Raw genomic sequence first — 17563 nt, 5'->3', positions numbered from 1 at the left:
TAAGCAGCATGACAAATTGACATTATACGTGCTGGAAGCAAAATGGATCTCAGTGAAGATGAGAAAAAGTAAGAAGCTCGTTTGAGTCGCCAGCCTGACAAAAGGGTGACGGAATGGGAATTCTGATGTTTTACCTTTACCATACGACAAAGACAGAGATCGTGGAGATGAATAAGCAATAGAGTGCGCATTATCAGAGAATTAAAGAAATATACAGAAACATTCCACAAACAAGAATGCTGCAATACACTGAACTTACAATTTTCACAGGCTCTGATTTTTTATAAATAGATTTATGTTCAACAACAGGTGAGGTCATATAAAAAAGTCACTACATTTTAGAGGTGAAAAAAAGAGCAAATGGGAATTTGAAAATTGTAGAGATGACCCAACAAGCATCTTGTATGAACAAATTAGAGAAGAATCTAAAGCTGATACAACTAGGCAGCAGTCTAAACTTACACAGAAGAAATTATCTTCAGTATCGAATAAGATGACTTGGTTAATAATGTATAAGCGATAGCAACAAAACTATGGCATCGATGCTTGCGGCTAAATAAGCATAGCCAAATTCCTTGGAGAGAGAGAGAGAGAGAGAGAGAGGCTTCGAGTATGTATGGCTCCTTGTTTAGAGACCGAAATTACAAGCCTGGACAAACTCCAAATCATAGTCAACATACTTTGTCCAAAGTGGCCGAAACTGATTCATCGCAATGTCGAGCCACGGCTTCATATTTCCATTGAAGTGTACCACTGCAGCATTACGGATCTCATCCATGCTAATGCTTGGGTTATAACCAAGTCCCAAAACATGCCACGATTTATCCAGAGGCTTCGTTGTTGAGTAATATGTAATTAGACCTGGGGGCAATGTGCCCAATTTCCACAAGGTGCGGTTCTCATTCTGCAACAAGATTATCTATCGGTTAATACTAAACCTGAGAAAGTTCCTATAAATAAATTGTAGAGTTCAGACACCCACAAAAATGCATAAGAGAAACAAATTAATGACTGCGTTCATGATTTTCAATAAACTAAAAACTTTTTGTTACAAAATTGCAGCCTTTAGCAATGTTGATATCCCCCCTCATTTACGTTCAGTAGAAACTAGAAAGTAATTCTAAGACAACTACAGGCAGGGCGTTTAGTAAGCATGAAAATCAAGATCAACTGGTTCAAATAGTGCCTCATAATTTGAATTAGAAAGCATGAAAAAAAAAAAAAAAAAAAAAAGATCAATTGGTTCAAATAGTGCATCGTAATTTGAAAGCAAACAGGCATAATAAAAAAATATACGAACTTGATACTGATTTAAGGGACCAAATGTTGCTCAAGCATGTTAGAAAGAACATAATTAACAGAAAAGAATCAAGCCATTACCAGATTCTGCCAGTAATGGTACTCTTCCGTGCACTTCTCCCTCCTCCAAGCATCCAAATCAAAGAAGTTCATTCCATAAGCCCACGCGCATGCTTTGGGGTTAAACCTCGCCTTAATCAAAGGGTGGGAGAAATTCATGTACTGTGCATAGCGATGGAATGACCCAAAACATGTCTCGACCGCCCCATTCACCTTCCCATCCATATCTATCTTCCACAACCCTGTCAAGTCTCTCTGAACCACTATATCATCATCCAAAAACAAAATCCTATGCAATTTTGGGTACATTTCCGGCAAATAAAATCTCAAATGATTCAATATGGACAAATACTTTGGGTTCCTAAACTTCATGTTTGTGGTGTCTTTTGTTGCATTCTCAAGCTTATTCTCAAAGTAAAACCTCTGCAAATTTGCAGACTCCAATTGTCGAAGCACTGGCACGTATGAAGAATTCAAGAACTTGTAATCCTCAACTGCCTTCACTTCAACATGCGCTCCATTATAGTCCTTCAATTTGAACATAACTTGCATTGCCCCAAGATTCATCTTATCAGTCACAACATGGAAAACATGCTTCCACGGCTCCTTTGAGTTCTTCACTGCCGAATTGACCACCACTGATGCTGCAATCACATTATCCGAGAAAATTGCATAATGGTAAAGCTTTGGATCCTCAAATACCGGTAGAGTTGGCTTTCCCTCATCCGAATACTTATCTGGATTAGCAATTCGCTCTTCCATCAACCGCATTGCAAGACAATGCAAGCTTTTTGGGATTGATTTTGCAGCTATCAAGCTTGAGAAAGCTCCTTGCTTCTTAGCCTTTGTTAATTGCTCATTCACCGCAAAAATCGTATCCTTCAACTTCTGAATCTTCAATTGATTATCAAACGACTCCTTCGCTTCAGCAATCACTTGTCTCGTCACTTTAATTCGCTCCTTCACTTCCTTCTCGAATTGCCTCAGAACCGACTCGTCAGGGTAGAGTGCGTCGGATTCGGAGAGAGCACGATACGAGGGCTTGTTGAGGAGATCGGTGTAGTTTTGGGAGAGATCGGCGAAAACTCTAACGAGCTTGGAGTTCTCGAGCTTGAGCTTCCGCGCATAGGAGGCGTAAGCCAGAGCCAAGGACCGGTGATCGTCCGCTTGCTTCCGGATCTGATCCAGCCGGGGCTTGAGAGGGTCCGACTTGAGGGCGAGTACGGATCTTCTCGTAATTCCAAATCCATATGAACCAGAACTGAAACCCTGATCCACAGAAAGCCATTAATTAACTGCTTGTTTCACCATAAAAACTCCCTGCATTTACATTACAATTCTACAATAGAAACACGTTTGCTTTGCGAAAAAACAAACTATTTTCCTTCAAGCGGATCCAGAACGATAGATTAAGGAACGGAAGTTAAACCCCAATTAAAGCAAGGAAATCTAATCACTTCAATTCTTTAAAAAAAAAAAAAAATTGCTTTGCATTTCGTCTATAGAGAAAACAGATTCTGGAATCAGATCTTTAAGAGAGAGAAGGACAAAGGGATACTCACGAAGTGGTGGAGGTCGGCAGTGTTGTCGTCGGTGCGGGAAGTGAAGAGGAAAGAGAGAGTGAAGAAGAGGCAGAGAGCGATGGCGATGGCAGACGCCAAGAGTCGGAAGATGAAACTCAGGCTCCGGATCGATCCTCCCACTCCGGTTACTCTCTCGGCAGTGCGGGCAGTCCGAATGCTCGCCATTCTCGTGCTCGTTTCTCGCTAATCTGAAAACTCGACTTCAGTTAATTGTGTTTTGTCTGAAAGACAGACACGGAGAGAGAGAATCCTCACTGTTCTCTCCGAATAGAGCCTCCCAAACAGAGAACATTATCGGAATAATATTTATATAATAATTGTTTTATTATAATTAATAGGACAGTGCTAACCGGGCCAACCCACGTACCGCTAGTTTTTTTTTTTTTTAATAATTTTTTAATATCCTTAATTGATAAGACAGTGCTAAAGGACCGACCAGCATTAACGCGTGCCACTAGTTTTTTTTAGTAATTTTTTAGATTGAAAATGTGAAACTAAATTGAGATAAGTTAAGTTGATAAAATATTATTAAAATATTATTTTTTAATATTATTATTATTATTATTATTATTTTAAGATTTAAAAAAATTAAATTGTTTATTATATTTTATATTAAAATTTAAAAAAATATATAATAATAAATTAAGATGAATTGATAAAGCATAATTAAAATAATAAAATTGTAACTTTGAGCAATAATTTGAAGAGACTCCATTAGCATTTTTCTAATTAATAATGTATCAGTCGGCTTTATTAATTATAAAAACTAGTTATATGGAAATAAGAATATTAATCTTAGTACATAATAATTCACAGTTATCGGAATTTATTTATGTATTTATTATGTTTAAATGTATTTGATTTATTTTAAGCGAAGAAATATCTCCTTTTTTTTTTCTTGGAAGAAAAACTTTGTCAAACGTTACGGCTAATAGGTTTGGTCCTCACTCACTCACGTCCTTTGACATTAAGAAGTTTGAAAATGATATTTTAAAGTCAAATTTAGGTAAGATGTATATATAGGATGTGTTGACTTTAATTTCTTAAATAAAAAATTATCTTTAGGCGCATCATCTTCTACTTCGCTCAAATTAACATTGAAGGAAGAGGTTTAACCTAGTTTATTTTCATAACTCATTTTGTCTCATCTAATAATTATAATTTTTTTAAATTTCTATATAAAATAAAATAAACAATTCAACTTTTTTAAATTTTAAAACAAAAATAATATTAAAAAAATATATGTTAACAATATTTTATTTAACTTTTAACTTTAATCTCAATTCATCTTATCTGCGAAAACAAACGAGGTCTTAGAAGTTGATCTAAAGAAGGGATCATTGTTCATATAGTTGGGTGCATAGACCTCCTCGATCAAGATCCCTCCTCCAAGAAAAAACTAGTTTAGGGTGATTGAGAAAGTTCAGTAAGAATATGAAACTTCTAAAAGAAAATAATGATATTCCACTCACAAGCATCCTACAAGAAGCATGCTTGGGTTGCTTTTTCTAGGATCATGATTAAGGTTGTTTCCCTGCTCCAAAAGGAAAATGATTGAGGTTTATTCTCTCCAAAGTTAATAGCATGCTTCTTTCTGAATTTAGTTGCATTTGAGAAGATGAATAACTGATAGATGATTTGTCTATGAATATATATGATATGTTTGTTTTACAGGGCGGCATGCTATAGAGCAAAGCCTTCCTAACTTTCTCTCGACGAAATTGAGAGTTTTCCTGAAACAAACTGGCAAATCCCTCATGAAACAGATACATGTTGGCTGCCTATTCTCATGTTTTCTCATACCTAAAACAGAAACTGGAAGATGAATTATCGTCATACAAAACCTACTGCAAGTTAAAGAACTGAATTCTTATGTTAAACGTATCTTGTTGGAATTTAGAGATAAAAAAGAAGTAGAGGATTTCAGATCAAACAAAGAAACATGACATCCTTGGACCTTGGTTATGCCTAGGATGCCCACGTTAGCCGTGTGAAAGCAGGTAGTAACTAATACCTACTAAAGGTTACCAAATATCATATATATTATGGCTGTTGGATGCAACGCCTATCTATCTGGTTGTCTCCCAAATAAATCACAGCATAACGCATGACATGCATTATAAGATTAAAGGGCCCTAACACCATTATTATAAAGCATGCATACTTTTACCATATATCTCTGATCACTCTTTTTTTTGGGTGGGGGGGGGGGTTCGGAGGCAAAATGCTGGAGCCTCTCTATAATACATCATGTACCCCCTAGCACACTTATTGCTGATTGTGCAGAATGGAGGGTCTCTAATCTGGTAACCATCTCACCCATCATCTCAAACCCACTTCCACCAACAAAATCAGAGAATAATAATCCAAGCTCTGGAGAGAAGTGATCTTTTGCCCTTCTGCTCTCTATACACAGTTTGGAGATTTAATTTTTACATGCACACTGTCCCCAGATTGAAGGGAAGAAAACATATCAATAAAATGTGAAACAAGAGGCAATATTTACTTGTGATCCTTGAACATTACACATATCTGATATTGCCAATATGACATTGATAAGATAAAATCTTGATTCAATGGTACACTTTCTTGCCATTCCTGCCGAGATTGTGCAACCATCCTATACCTTTCAGGGCCTTGGAGATCTTGACAAGATTAGGCCTTCCCATTCCTAAGTTCATCTTCCCTGCTGAGAACTTCAAAGCCTGTAAGCAGCACAGCTGTGCATCCATGTCTTCCTCTTCTTCATCCTCATCCTCATAGTCAACCCCGCTGTTCTTCCCCTTCTTCTTGTTGCTTTTTGCCTGCACCTTACTCGATTCTGTCTCGTATGTCTCCCAAAGTAAATCCATCCCTTCACTTCCATCCACATTGTGTCGTTCCTCGAAAAGCTTGCATGCCAATGTCCTTCTCCACTCCTTCTCTTTCCTCATGGAGCCAAAACTTCCTAGATTTGAGTCAAATGTTTGATAATTCTCCATAACTGGGGAATTATACCCTCCATCACTACTAGGACTCTCCATACTTGCACCCAGTCTCCTGGAATTCACCCTCATTTTGGAATCCAGCTTTCCACCATAGTCAGTGTTCACAGTAGTATCATTTGTTTTATTACACACTGCCTCGGATCCGCTTCTCATGGACAGTTTTTCTGTTCTTTCTTCCACTTTATAGGACTCTACGCCTGGTTGGTTGACTTCTTTCTCTTCCTCCATACCCCACATAGTTTCTAACTCGTTCTTTTCTTGAAAAAAGCATTCTAATCTCTTCACATCGACAATCTGCTGAGTGATTCCCGGCTTTATTGTCTCAGCCGGATATGTATCTGAATTGCCTGTTAGAGATTCCAATCCACCAATAAAATTGTCCCCACAATCCAAACTCTTGTCAACCGGTGCATCATATGCTTCTGAGCAAACTTCTTTAACTTCCAACTCCAAAACTTCCGCAGGGTCCTCTCTAATTTCAAACGTCGATGTGTCAAAAACAATCTTATACACTTCAAGATCCTCAAATTGTTGAGAATTTTCATCTTCATCGTGCCCTATAGACTGTAATCTTTCGAAAACAGAATGACATGTACCAACAAGAAAACCCACCCGGATTCTGACAATTCGGAGTGAGAGTGTTCTTGGACAAGGTTGGGAGAAAAAGTGAGAAGAACAAGGAGTAGAAGAAAGGTGGTGATGAAGAGAGGAGACAGGAAAGAGAGAAGCTTGAGAAGATATGGGGAGAAGAAAATGAAGTAAGAAAAGTAAAGAGGGTGAGAGAGGATGAAGAAACAAATATGGAAGAAGTCAGAGAGGAGAAGACTAGAGAATTCTCTTTTCTTGAAGGTGCTTGCTGAGAAAGAGAACTGAGACATTATCTCTGTTGGGATCTAAGAGAGAGTGAAGGCCGGAGGCTTGGTTGTGATATTCTGTTTCAGCTATGGTAATGGAATGGAGATACAGGAAAGTTTTCTCCTTGTTTTTTTCTCCTAGCAGTGGAAGAGAAAAGCATGAGATTGGAAGTGAGAGCGGCGTGAATAAAGGGAAGAGACTGGGAAGAGAGAGAGAGAGAGAATACTAACTACCGCTAGAAAGAAAAAGCACCTTTAGAAACTTTTTTCCTTCCTGTCCGTAACCACCATGTTTTCTTTTCTTTTCTTCACCTTCTTCCTTCAGATTTTGATAAACAAACCCGTAAGACCACATTAATAATTACATGGAGTCTGTATAAACTAAACGTCTTTTTCAAAGAAAATTACTTCCAATCAACTTCTGTCGAAGGAAGAGTCTGTTTATACTATCAGTAAAGAAGTGGAAAATCTGCTGCTAGATGTCGCACTGTACCTTTTACCAATATAATAAAAATCTCGAGCTTCGCTTGAAGCATCTTCTGCATGCAAATAACAAATCAGAGGGTTGCCCGACAAGGATTTACCAACTAACATGTTCACGCTATCGCTCGCTATTATTTGTACAAGACAAATAAGAACATCACATCAAGAAAAATATAACAGGCTTATAGAGTTTCATATATTTCCAGGAAACCACCTATTTTCCGAGGAAATTGCTGTGAATTTTCGTGTGACCACCATGCCTGTACAATGGTTATCATGGTAAACATCTTATTGTTTTAAGGATATTAAAGTTTGGAATTTACAGGTAGATTCCCAGCTATCTGCAGGCACTATTCCAGGCAAAATCGTGTGTTAATTCTTGCACTATATCTTCTTTCATCCCCAATGAACCTCAATTAATTACAAGTTAAATTAATTAAGAGGAATATATATATGTATATATATATATATATATGTATGTATGTATGGGTGGAATCTAATGGAACACATTGGTTGGACTTTTCTTGATCTCTTTTGTATCAAACTTCATATGCCCATTTGGCTGCAAAAGTTGTCTTTTGACCGGAATGGAAAGTATTGAAGCAATCAAAACCCTGATTTACAACGTATATTTCTTTCAAAAGATCGGCATGATGACATATGTGAAACATGGTCATTCCACCACTCTTGCTTCCCCCAAATGCTTTGGTCTTCGTGTTGCTACTGCTGTATACAAAATGTATACGAATCTACCTTCAATTAAAACTTAGAACATGAGAGATGGACATTTGAAGTAGGTCCTATAACCTCGCATCCATTCGATGCCTTTTTTTCCCTCCAAAATGGGGGAAAAAAACTAACAATGCTATGAAGATATAACTCAAATTAGATGTAGATGGAACATATCTAAACTAGAAAAGTGGGAGTGGGTGCCTCACCAATACGAAGATTGATAATAAGGAGACAGAGAGTGATTGAAGCGTTTGGAAGGTAAGATGGGAGTGCACATGGGAAGCCACTCATTGCCACTCAAGTTCGTGCCCTGCATGCACCTCTCTATATATATGGTCCATGGCTTTTAACGTCTCAAGAGACCCACCCTGTCTGCTTGTTGGCTAACCTTTTGGGTCCTCCGGTATGCTATCACTCTCAGTGGAACCTTTGGCAGATTTCCTTTCCCATCTCATTTTGACCAACTTATCGATACCAAAATGTACCTGATCTCCTATTGTATGTCGGCGGGACTTGCACTTTCCGATCGTAGGAGCAGAAGAGAACAAAATATAGGCAGGACAGCTTTGTTTCATCCCAATAAATATACACTAATATTTTAGCTCCTCATGACTCACACTTTTGCCCCTACAAGTCTCTCAAACCTCGATCCCTCCAAACATAAAATTTCTTGACTCTATTTTCCCCCCCAAAACTTTTAGAAAAAATCTATTCATCATCTTAACTTCCATCATCTTCTTATTATCTCATGATGTGACATTAAATAAAAAGTTTACAAGTAAAATGTAATAAATAATTTTCAATCACCTAATGCAACATCATAGGATGATAGAAGGATCATGGAAGATAGAATGATGAATAGAATTACTCAAACTTTTAAGTATAATTCGTTAGTTTCCTTGGGCATTTGATATTCTTATTTGCATATGGATTGATTTTCTTAGCACCTCAACACCAGTAGCTTGCCATGGCAAGGTACGGACAGCGGACACCCATGGACCACCGAGGTTGACGATCAACTCAGGATTCTTTTACAGGAAGAAAAGGCCACAAAAACCTAATAACGGATTTGGCAGTCCAAATTGTCCATTGGAGCAGTTATGTTCACAACATTGCAAGCTCCAACAAGTAGCTCAAGCATGTCATAATCTCTATTTCATTGTCATCCAAGATTTTTGCGAAACAGTCATATGAAGCTTGAGCTTCGTGTAGCATATATATTGATATTTGCCCCTGGCCACAAATGAATAGACACTGACCCTATTAAAACTCAAATAGGGAGCTATCCATTCATTTCAGTAGAGACCCCACCTTAAAAGTCATGTCACATGTGCTTAGCTGATTGCAATTAGGGCCTACTGTTGACAATTTCGGCATCGTAACGTGCAAAGGCTGCATCTACCTTCCAATTTTATCCTAAAGGAATAGTCTTATCCTTTTTAAGTCAACCACCAGTCCTTGATCATTCCATTAAAGAGAAGAACCTAAAGAAAATTAGGGAAAAAGAACAACAAGAAGTACAAGAGCCACATGCATAAACAAGTGGCTTGTCTTTTTTCAAAGGAAAGTTATGGCATTAGAAAATAGAGATAACATCCATGTCCAAACAGAGACCATTACAAACTCAAAAGTAAAGTCTGTAACCGTGGGTTGAGACAAGTAATCGCGGCATGGTTAAATCAAGTAACCACCAACACTTACCATAGCAGCTAGGACATCCACTATCCTACCCCATTTAAGACATAATAGCCCTAACAGATATCATTCTGTCATAATAGGCTTATTCTCACTTGCTTTGGGTCTCTGCTCCTTTGGTTTCTGCTCTTCCATTTTCCTGAAACCCCAACAATGCAATGTCGTCCATAAATCAGAACAATTTCGAAGGAACAAGATCAACAAGTTTCACTTAAAGGTCATTACATATAGATCAACTGATTGTAAATCGAAACAAAAATTATGCAAGCATATGTTCTTTTTGCATACACCAAATGGGTGGGTCTAATGCAATATGTGCTTTTGCAAACACCAAATGGGTGGGTCTATCGCACATGCATCAATGTTAACAACAAAACCAAGAACTTTAACACATAATAAGGAATATTTACTGGGAGCCACAGAGAGAGACAAATGATATGGGTATAACTAAAGAGCATAGATACCTCTCCAAGCACTCCATTATATAAGTATTTATACACATTCATATGATAAAATCAGATCCTCCTAAACTAGATGCACTGGAAATATAATGAATGAGCTGGCAATTCGTTTATATGCATATGCCATATATAATTGAATTCTATCCAACACATTTAGTATTCAAAAACAGATGTGGTTGGTTCTAGACATTAATAGAAGAGTAAATATCAAAATCACCCATGAGTTGATTTCCTTTACGAATACAATATTTGTTGACAGCATTCCATGAGGTTTAATTGCAATAAAAAAGAGCCATTTTAGTATCGTTCTATTCTCCTATTGGGTCAGAGTTAAAGCAGCAATCCGCACCATATTGTCCCCAAAATAATTTACTTTATCCAACCCCTTTGTGGAAAGCTTCAAAATAATCACCCCAAAAGGCACTTATTCGATTCATGATTTCACAATTTCTAAGTTTTTAACAGAATCACAACCTAACCATCAAAATAAAAAAAATAAAAAACCTACAGAAGAATCAAAGCAATCACTAGGCATATAAAACCAAAGATACGCATACGCATAAAAAAAGCTATTTGAGGAAGAACCTCTTGTCTGAGGAGCCACCCTTCTGGCTAAGGAATGAGCGGAAGAGGGGTGAGTTGACGTCGTAAATCATTGCAGCCGATCAGATTCGTTGCCCTAAAAAGTTATGTTCTTCTCCCACGCGAAAAGGAAAAACCCTAAAGTCTCTCTCTCTCTCTCTCAGTCGCGGACGAGGTGTGCGGACCTTCAGTAAAACGACACCGCCTGTTATATGTCGGGTGACCCAAATCAAACCCATATTTGGATCCAATTCAACTCGGTCCGAATGTTTTCAGACATGGTCCCGGAGAATAGGCAATAAGGCCGGTTTAGGCTCAATTTTGTCGGCCCATCCAAATTTATAAACTTTTTCTTTTTTCAAAAATTTTTTTACAAGTTATTTAATAAAAAATAATAATAATCATTTAATATAAGATTACATCTATTTATAAATTTATTTTTATAAAAAAAAAAAATTAACTAGATATACGATGTTTTGATATGACTCAGTACCAACAACGCAATCACTAAATATTTCTATCTTATTTTATAATTAAAATTTTTTTAAATTTTTACATAAAATATAATAAATAATTTAATTTTTTTAAAATCTAAAATAATAATAATTTAACAATATTTTTTTTTTATTTCTCAAGATACGTTTAGAAATCAAATTAAATTAAATTTATCTTAATTTATTATTATAATTTTTTTAAATTTTAATACAAATATAATAAATAATTTAATTTTTTTAAATTTTTAAATAATAATAATATTAAAAAATAATATTTTAATAATATCTACTCAACCCATTTCAACATTCAAAACGTAATCTAAAACTACCTCATCTAATTTCTAATCCAAACCGACCCTAATTATCAGCCTATCCGATCGAAAGCAAACGAAGACAGAAGAGAGTGGAATCCGACGATGTGGATGGGGACGGAAAGCACAATCTTATTTATCTATCTATTTATTTATTTTAAGTTTGAACCCAACACGTCGATGTAATGGCAGAGGATGAGACTGAATGCCAAATGGGGGCCGACAAAACAATGAAGCATTGAAAATGAAGGGTAGAGGTAGAGGTAGAGGAGAGTAGACAAAAATGGAGATGAGATTAGAAACGGACGCTGCTAGAAAATTTTGCTGCAGATGATGAGATATTTAGCCTATGAAAATAAAAATAAAAAGAAGTGAAAGAGGTCGGTAGCTGATGAAAAAAGGTTTTTTTTTTTTTTTTTTTTTTTTTTCACTCTATCCGATGGCGTATATTTCTGGAGCTTACCAACCCAACTACCTTTTTGTTCATCTTCCTAGCCCAAAGAATCTTTTTCCCATTAGCATTTCTACTTCAAGTCTGTCTTCCTTTGGGTTCTTTTCTTGGTTTCTTTTCTCTCTCGACTCTTCTTCATTCTCTGCCTGACTGCCTTCAGTACTGGTTTCCTTTGGTAAATTGGTAGGTTTTAGTTTTTGAGTGAAAATTCACAAATGGCTATGACCGTGGCTTCCTTGGCTGTTGGGACTCACCTCAGTGACAATAATAGTATTCTGAAAGCCTCTGAGAGTCGCGGGCCAATGGGGACTTTGATCAGGAGTTCCTTTGGGTTTGCCACCCAACCTTTCTCCATTCTACATAAGAGACGGTAAGCCCTCCACCTTCTTTCTTCATAAAGTCTCTGGTTTCTATTGCGTTTTATTCTTTTATTTTTTTGGTTTTGGGAAGAAAAAAATATCATCTCCTTATTTAGTTTGATGCAAGTGTTGTTGATTCTCATTTGAATAGTTCGAGTTATTTGTATTTTAAGATTCTGTTTTTATGTCATGAACTTGGATTTATACGACGAACACTATTCAAAAGGAAAATTTTCTCAATTATGACATGAAAATAGTCTCTCTAGTTTTTTTTTTTTTTTTTTTTTTTTTCCCGTTTTCAATTAATAATAAGTCTTTAAAGGGATAAAACTATAAAGGCAAAGGAAGAATACCCCAGCAAACAAACTGTACAACGAAGAAAAAGCAATATAAGCTTTGTAAAACAGGCCTACATAGGGCAACGGACAAAACACTATCTATTAGAGTTACGAAAGAGAGAATCAGGTTGTTCCTAGCTGTCTGAAACTGGAAGTTCTCCTAAAGAGTAGCCAATCTAATTGAGAATTTGGCAGTAGTGACATACTCTTTGATGCTATTGTCCGTGTTGCTTGGAAATCCCACATTCCTCAAAACAGGTATAAAAAACCCGGTCTCAATGAATCACAAGCTTTCATCAAGGCCACCTCTGATGACTGCGTGGGAGAACCAGTCTCTGAGAGGGGAGGATTGTCACTAGACTTCAACTGCTGTACCATTTGCAACCGTAGAGGCACTATTATGCTTGATCCCACTAGCATTTCTCTTATGATGGCCCCCCTCCAAACCCACTGCTTTTCTTGCTCCACCACAAGCATGTTTTGTCACCTCTATCTCTACCTCTGCCTTCCTCCCTCCTCACGTGAATCTAAACACCATGAGAACTGTAAATCACAATGATTGGTATTTGCTATTTTTTTTTTTTTTTTTCCAAATTTGCAATCTCCACTTCCAAAATTTTCTCCCACGAAGCACCAGGCATTCCTGCGGTTTGCAAATTCTCTCTAAGCATAGCATTTTCTTTATAATTCCGGAGATCAATGATAAATGGGACAATAATCTCATTGGGAAGGATTTCGCTGGATAGAATTTTAGGAAGTCTTGCATAGACGATCTTGTGATTGTCCCATGATTCTGTTTCTGCATTGTCAGAGTTAGACAATTAGTTTGTTTATTAATTCAACTTGGCACAGCTTCATCTTTTAGGGATACTTACTCAGAATGAATAATGAAATAATTTAATCTTGGTACTTAATACCCGTGGTCACAGACAGCCACCCATCCACACTCACACACGCACATACATACATACATATATGCTTGTATGTGCATGAATGTAACCTCAGAGTACACTGAGGCATTGCATTGTTGCCATTATTTGTGTTAAATTCCTGTGTGATTTTTGTCAGAAGGTTATCTTCAGTGGCTACAATCACTCCACGAGCATCATCGGCTACTGCTGTGGAGGTTGAACATGTTTGGGAATTTTGCATATTAACTCGCTTACTTCTCTAATTGAACTTTTAAAAAATATCTTCTCTTGTTTAAAATAACTTATTTTTGTTTCTTCTGGGTTTTGGATTTGGGAAATGGGTGGCTAACAGGATCCAAGTCACGGTGAAGCTGATACCATTCCAACTCCTGTAGTTATTATCGACCAAGACTCCGATCCAAGTGCAACTATTGTGGAGATAACTTTTGGGGATCGGCTTGGAGCACTTCTTGATACTGTATGAAGCTAGTGACCTCCTCCTCTACATGATAATGTTACCTTTGTTATTTGTTTTTGTTGTACTGATGTTTGAGTCTCTAGTATATTGAGAATTAGAAGATTTATGATTCTGTATGATCTATCTCAATCTCTATTGAGAGTATGTCAGCTAGTGAACATTAACCATCAGCAAATGGGTTTCAGATGAATGCGCTTAAAAATCTTGGACTCAATGTTGAAAAGGCAAATGTTTTTTTGGATTCTTCTGGAAAGCACAACAAGTTTGCCATCACTAAAGCGTAAGTTATTGTGCCCTACATGTTCATATGGACTGTACTCCGTATTTAAATTTGTGTCTACCTCTGTTCATATATTGTGTTGACAGCTCCCGAATTTGCAACTGATACCATTGATTTTTTTTCCCTTGATTTCTACCAAATCCACTGGTTACTCTAGACAGGAAAGAGATTGGAAAGTTCAAATCTCTGTTGTCCTGTAAAGAGATACTTTCTTATCTTTTCTCAGCAGTGAGCTTCCTGACAACTGGTGGTATTTGAATCACAAATTTTACAACCCCTTGTACTAATGCAAAGGCCTAAAGATACGAGAGAACTTTGACACAAGTTCATGGATAACAATGCAGCTATTAAATTGTGAGATGATTGTATACTTATCAAAAAAAAATTGTGAGATGATTGCAAATCTTAGTTTCCTAGATAACTCTGAAAACCTTACGAATTTGACATGTTACTTGTTCCTAGTTGTGAATCTGTTCTTACTGATAAAAAAAAGTTGTGAATCTGTTCTTGTAATGGCTGTTCTATGGTGATTTTGATTGATTTGTTCCGAGCTTGTTTGCAGAGATACTGGTAGAAAAGTAGAAGATCCAGAATTACTCGAGGCAATTCGGCTGACAATTATAAACAATATGATTCAGTATCACCCGGTATTTCATCTTTAACTTTACTTTTGTTTTATTAATTTTCTCAAGATAACATCTGGTAAAGCACTTATTCTAGGATTCCTCTCTTTATAAGCTTGCTGATCATGTTCCAGGAATCAAGCGCCCAATTAGCAATGGGAGTAGCCTTTGGAGTAGTGCCACCTGAACTACAGGTTTTAAAGCTCTTTATTATTATATTTTTATTTGTAAACTTTCCATCTGCTTGGAGTTTGGTCACCGTGGTGGAACACTTCTTGTTGCAAAGTTAACTCTAGGATTAAACTATCGTATCTGGAAGATCAATGCTAGGTTTCTAGGTTTACGTATCTTTAGTTAAGATGTTTGCAATGTCTTTAATACTTGTGGTTCAAACCTGTGGCTTGAGGTTATGTGGTATGTACACGTGTACACTATGCCTGTGCTCTCTCTTTGTGAACACTGAATATGCATGTGCAATTGTGCATGAGAATGTGCATGTGGCATTGATTTGATGATGTCAATGTTTTCATTTTTTTTGTAACATTGCCTTTTCCATCTTGGTCATCACAGAAATAATTTTATTTAAGAAATGATGATTGGATCTGCTGTTACAGAAAGTCATGCCATCCCCTTCCCACCCTTCCCTGGAAAAATAAATTTTCAAATTTAATAAAAAAAGAAATGCTTATGAATAAAATACTTTTCTGCACTTCTACAGACCTGATGCAGTGGATTGGAACTTGTTTAAGAAGTACTTTGTCAAATTCTCAAAATGTTGATTTACTATTATGTAGAGTTGCTAGTGCCATGACATGATTTTTGTTCACAAGTTCATCTGTGGGACATGGTGGAAGTAAGACAGTAGGCTTTGTTTTCATGTCTCATTAGGAATATATAGTGTTTATGTGTCCTGAGGGATTGGAGGGAACCAATAAAATATATGCCAATTGTTGAAGACCTACACTTTTGCTTGATTCAAACATGTTGTGGTGTTATTCCCCAGGTTGATGTGGATGTAGCAACACATATAAGCATCTATGATGATGGCCCTGACAGGAGGTAATGCATGTATCAGTGCTGTTTTCATGTGTGATTTGCACCTGCACTCCAACAAGGGTTGCTCCTATGACAAGTTTTTAGACTGCATCCCCCATATTATCAAATCTGCCTAGCATCCCCCCCCCCCCCCCCCTTTCTTTTCTCATAACATAATATTATTTTTGCAGTTTGCTCTATGTGGAGACAGCTGATCGCCCCGGATTATTGGTGGATCTCGTGAAGATCATCACTGACATCAATATTGACGTTAAATCAGGAGAATTTGACACAGAGGTGATAAAATCTCTGTTACTATCTATTGGCTTTGATTTGCCACTGTAGGTCAAGTATAGTAGTTTATTTCGTATATTTTGTCTTTTGGTGCTAGGGGTTATTGGCTAAGGCAAAGTTTCATGTAAGCTACAGGGATAAAGCCATTATCAAGCCTCTCCAGCAGGTAAGCCAACATTCTGGCAATGATTATGCAGCATCAGCTTTGTTTTTCGAATTATCAGATAAACTTTAAGTACCTTCCGAATGACCATGCCATGATGCCAGTGTGACTTGAAAAAACATTCGTCCAAAGTACACTAGCTTTGTCCCTATCAATGTTATTTTTATTTTCTTATTGATACAAGATCCAAGATCGTTAACTTGGAGTCTGGTGTAGCTCTTTTGTTGTGATACTGATGTAGATTTTACTCCATGCAATATGGCAGGTTCTTCGTAATAGCTTGCGATATTTTTTGAGGCGACCAACAACCGAGGAGGCGAGTTTTTGATTCTCATAGAAGACCAAATTCAGGACAATGTATTCAAAGGATTTCGGCATTGTCAAGGAACAACCTCTATTTAAGATTCAGAGAAACATGTTGGGGATAATCTTTAGACAATATTGATACGTCAACTGCTATCAAATCCACTTTTAAGATGCTGTAATCTTTAGCCAAGATAGATATGTCAAATTCCTTGGACGGAAAAAAAATAAATAAAAAATGCCTTGGATGAAGCCCACATCAAGCAAGAAGGCAGTCAAGAGAGAGTGGAGTCTTCAAATCTGGCAAATACCTCAGGCAAAGCTGAAAGTTAAAGGTAGACCTGGGAAATTAAGCATTTTTTTTAAACAGATAACTGTTGTTCTCATACCTTTTTCTTTTTCCGTGTTTATTATTCAACCATGGCTTGATAAACCGGGAAACCGAGTATTTTCACTGCAGAGTTATACTGCTATCGAGGCATGGACAGTATTCTCTCCCCAATGGTAGTATAGTGAGATGGCTTTTCACCAGCATGACATCCAAAATTCATCATGCTTGATTTTAGAGTATGGCTGCATTTGGTTGCAAGATTCAGTTGAGTTTAATCTAATTTTAAGCTGAGTCTAACATTCAAACACTCGACTTTTAAATTATTAAATTCATCTCAACTCAAAATCTTCTTACACGTGAGACTCATAATTTTTTTCAACTTAACACATTTTTATACGTGAGACTCGTAATCTTTTTTAACTTTCTATAAAAGTATTAAACTTAGTTTAACATCAA

General features: G+C 36.8%; 4 protein-coding genes across 5 annotated transcripts; 1 reads left to right on the top strand and 3 right to left on the bottom strand.

Moving 5' to 3' along the window:
• Window positions 1–252: 252 nt before the first annotated feature.
• Window positions 253–3245, bottom strand: LOC121238733 (galacturonosyltransferase 8-like). The gene is made up of 3 exons (XM_041135740.1): window positions 2922–3245; window positions 1381–2628; window positions 253–904 (listed from the first exon to the last, which is right to left on the bottom strand). The coding sequence occupies exons 1-3, from the start codon at window positions 3105–3107 to the stop codon at window positions 629–631; spliced, it is 1710 nt and encodes a 569-aa protein (XP_040991674.1). The 5' UTR covers window positions 3108–3245; the 3' UTR covers window positions 253–628.
• A 2056-nt stretch (window positions 3246–5301) lies between these two features.
• Window positions 5302–7098, bottom strand: LOC121238731. The gene is given in 2 exon segments (XM_041135739.1): window positions 5302–6485; window positions 6488–7098. Coding segments are annotated over 2 exon segments (1290 nt in total). The 5' UTR covers window positions 6808–7098; the 3' UTR covers window positions 5302–5515.
• A 2336-nt stretch (window positions 7099–9434) lies between these two features.
• LOC121238730 (wound-induced basic protein) lies at window positions 9435–10937 on the bottom strand. The gene is made up of 2 exons (XM_041135738.1): window positions 10740–10937; window positions 9435–9832 (listed from the first exon to the last, which is right to left on the bottom strand). The coding sequence occupies exons 1-2, from the start codon at window positions 10808–10810 to the stop codon at window positions 9760–9762; spliced, it is 144 nt and encodes a 47-aa protein (XP_040991672.1). The 5' UTR covers window positions 10811–10937; the 3' UTR covers window positions 9435–9759.
• Window positions 10938–11772: 835 nt separating this feature from the next.
• Window positions 11773–17028, top strand: LOC121238729 (ACT domain-containing protein ACR11-like). 2 transcript variants are annotated; one of them, XM_041135737.1, is made up of 10 exons: window positions 11773–12362; window positions 13761–13815; window positions 13953–14078; window positions 14264–14358; window positions 14921–15005; window positions 15116–15175; window positions 15985–16040; window positions 16208–16313; window positions 16408–16476; window positions 16739–17028. In XM_041135737.1, exons 1-10 carry the CDS (start codon window positions 12208–12210, stop codon window positions 16799–16801), a joined length of 870 nt encoding a protein of 289 aa, XP_040991671.1. In that variant the 5' UTR covers window positions 11773–12207; the 3' UTR covers window positions 16802–17028. The 2 variants fall into 2 exon arrangements, with proteins under 2 accessions (XP_040991671.1, XP_040991670.1); XM_041135736.1 differs by having other exon boundaries at window positions 11778–12362; window positions 13758–13815.
• Window positions 17029–17563: the final 535 nt, after the last annotated feature.

Source organism: Juglans microcarpa x Juglans regia, chromosome 7D (assembly GCF_004785595.1).
Source record: "Juglans microcarpa x Juglans regia isolate MS1-56 chromosome 7D, Jm3101_v1.0, whole genome shotgun sequence".
NCBI classification, from domain to species: Eukaryota; Viridiplantae; Streptophyta; class Magnoliopsida; order Fagales; family Juglandaceae; genus Juglans; species Juglans microcarpa x Juglans regia.
This window is presented reverse-complemented; position numbering and strand designations above follow the sequence as displayed.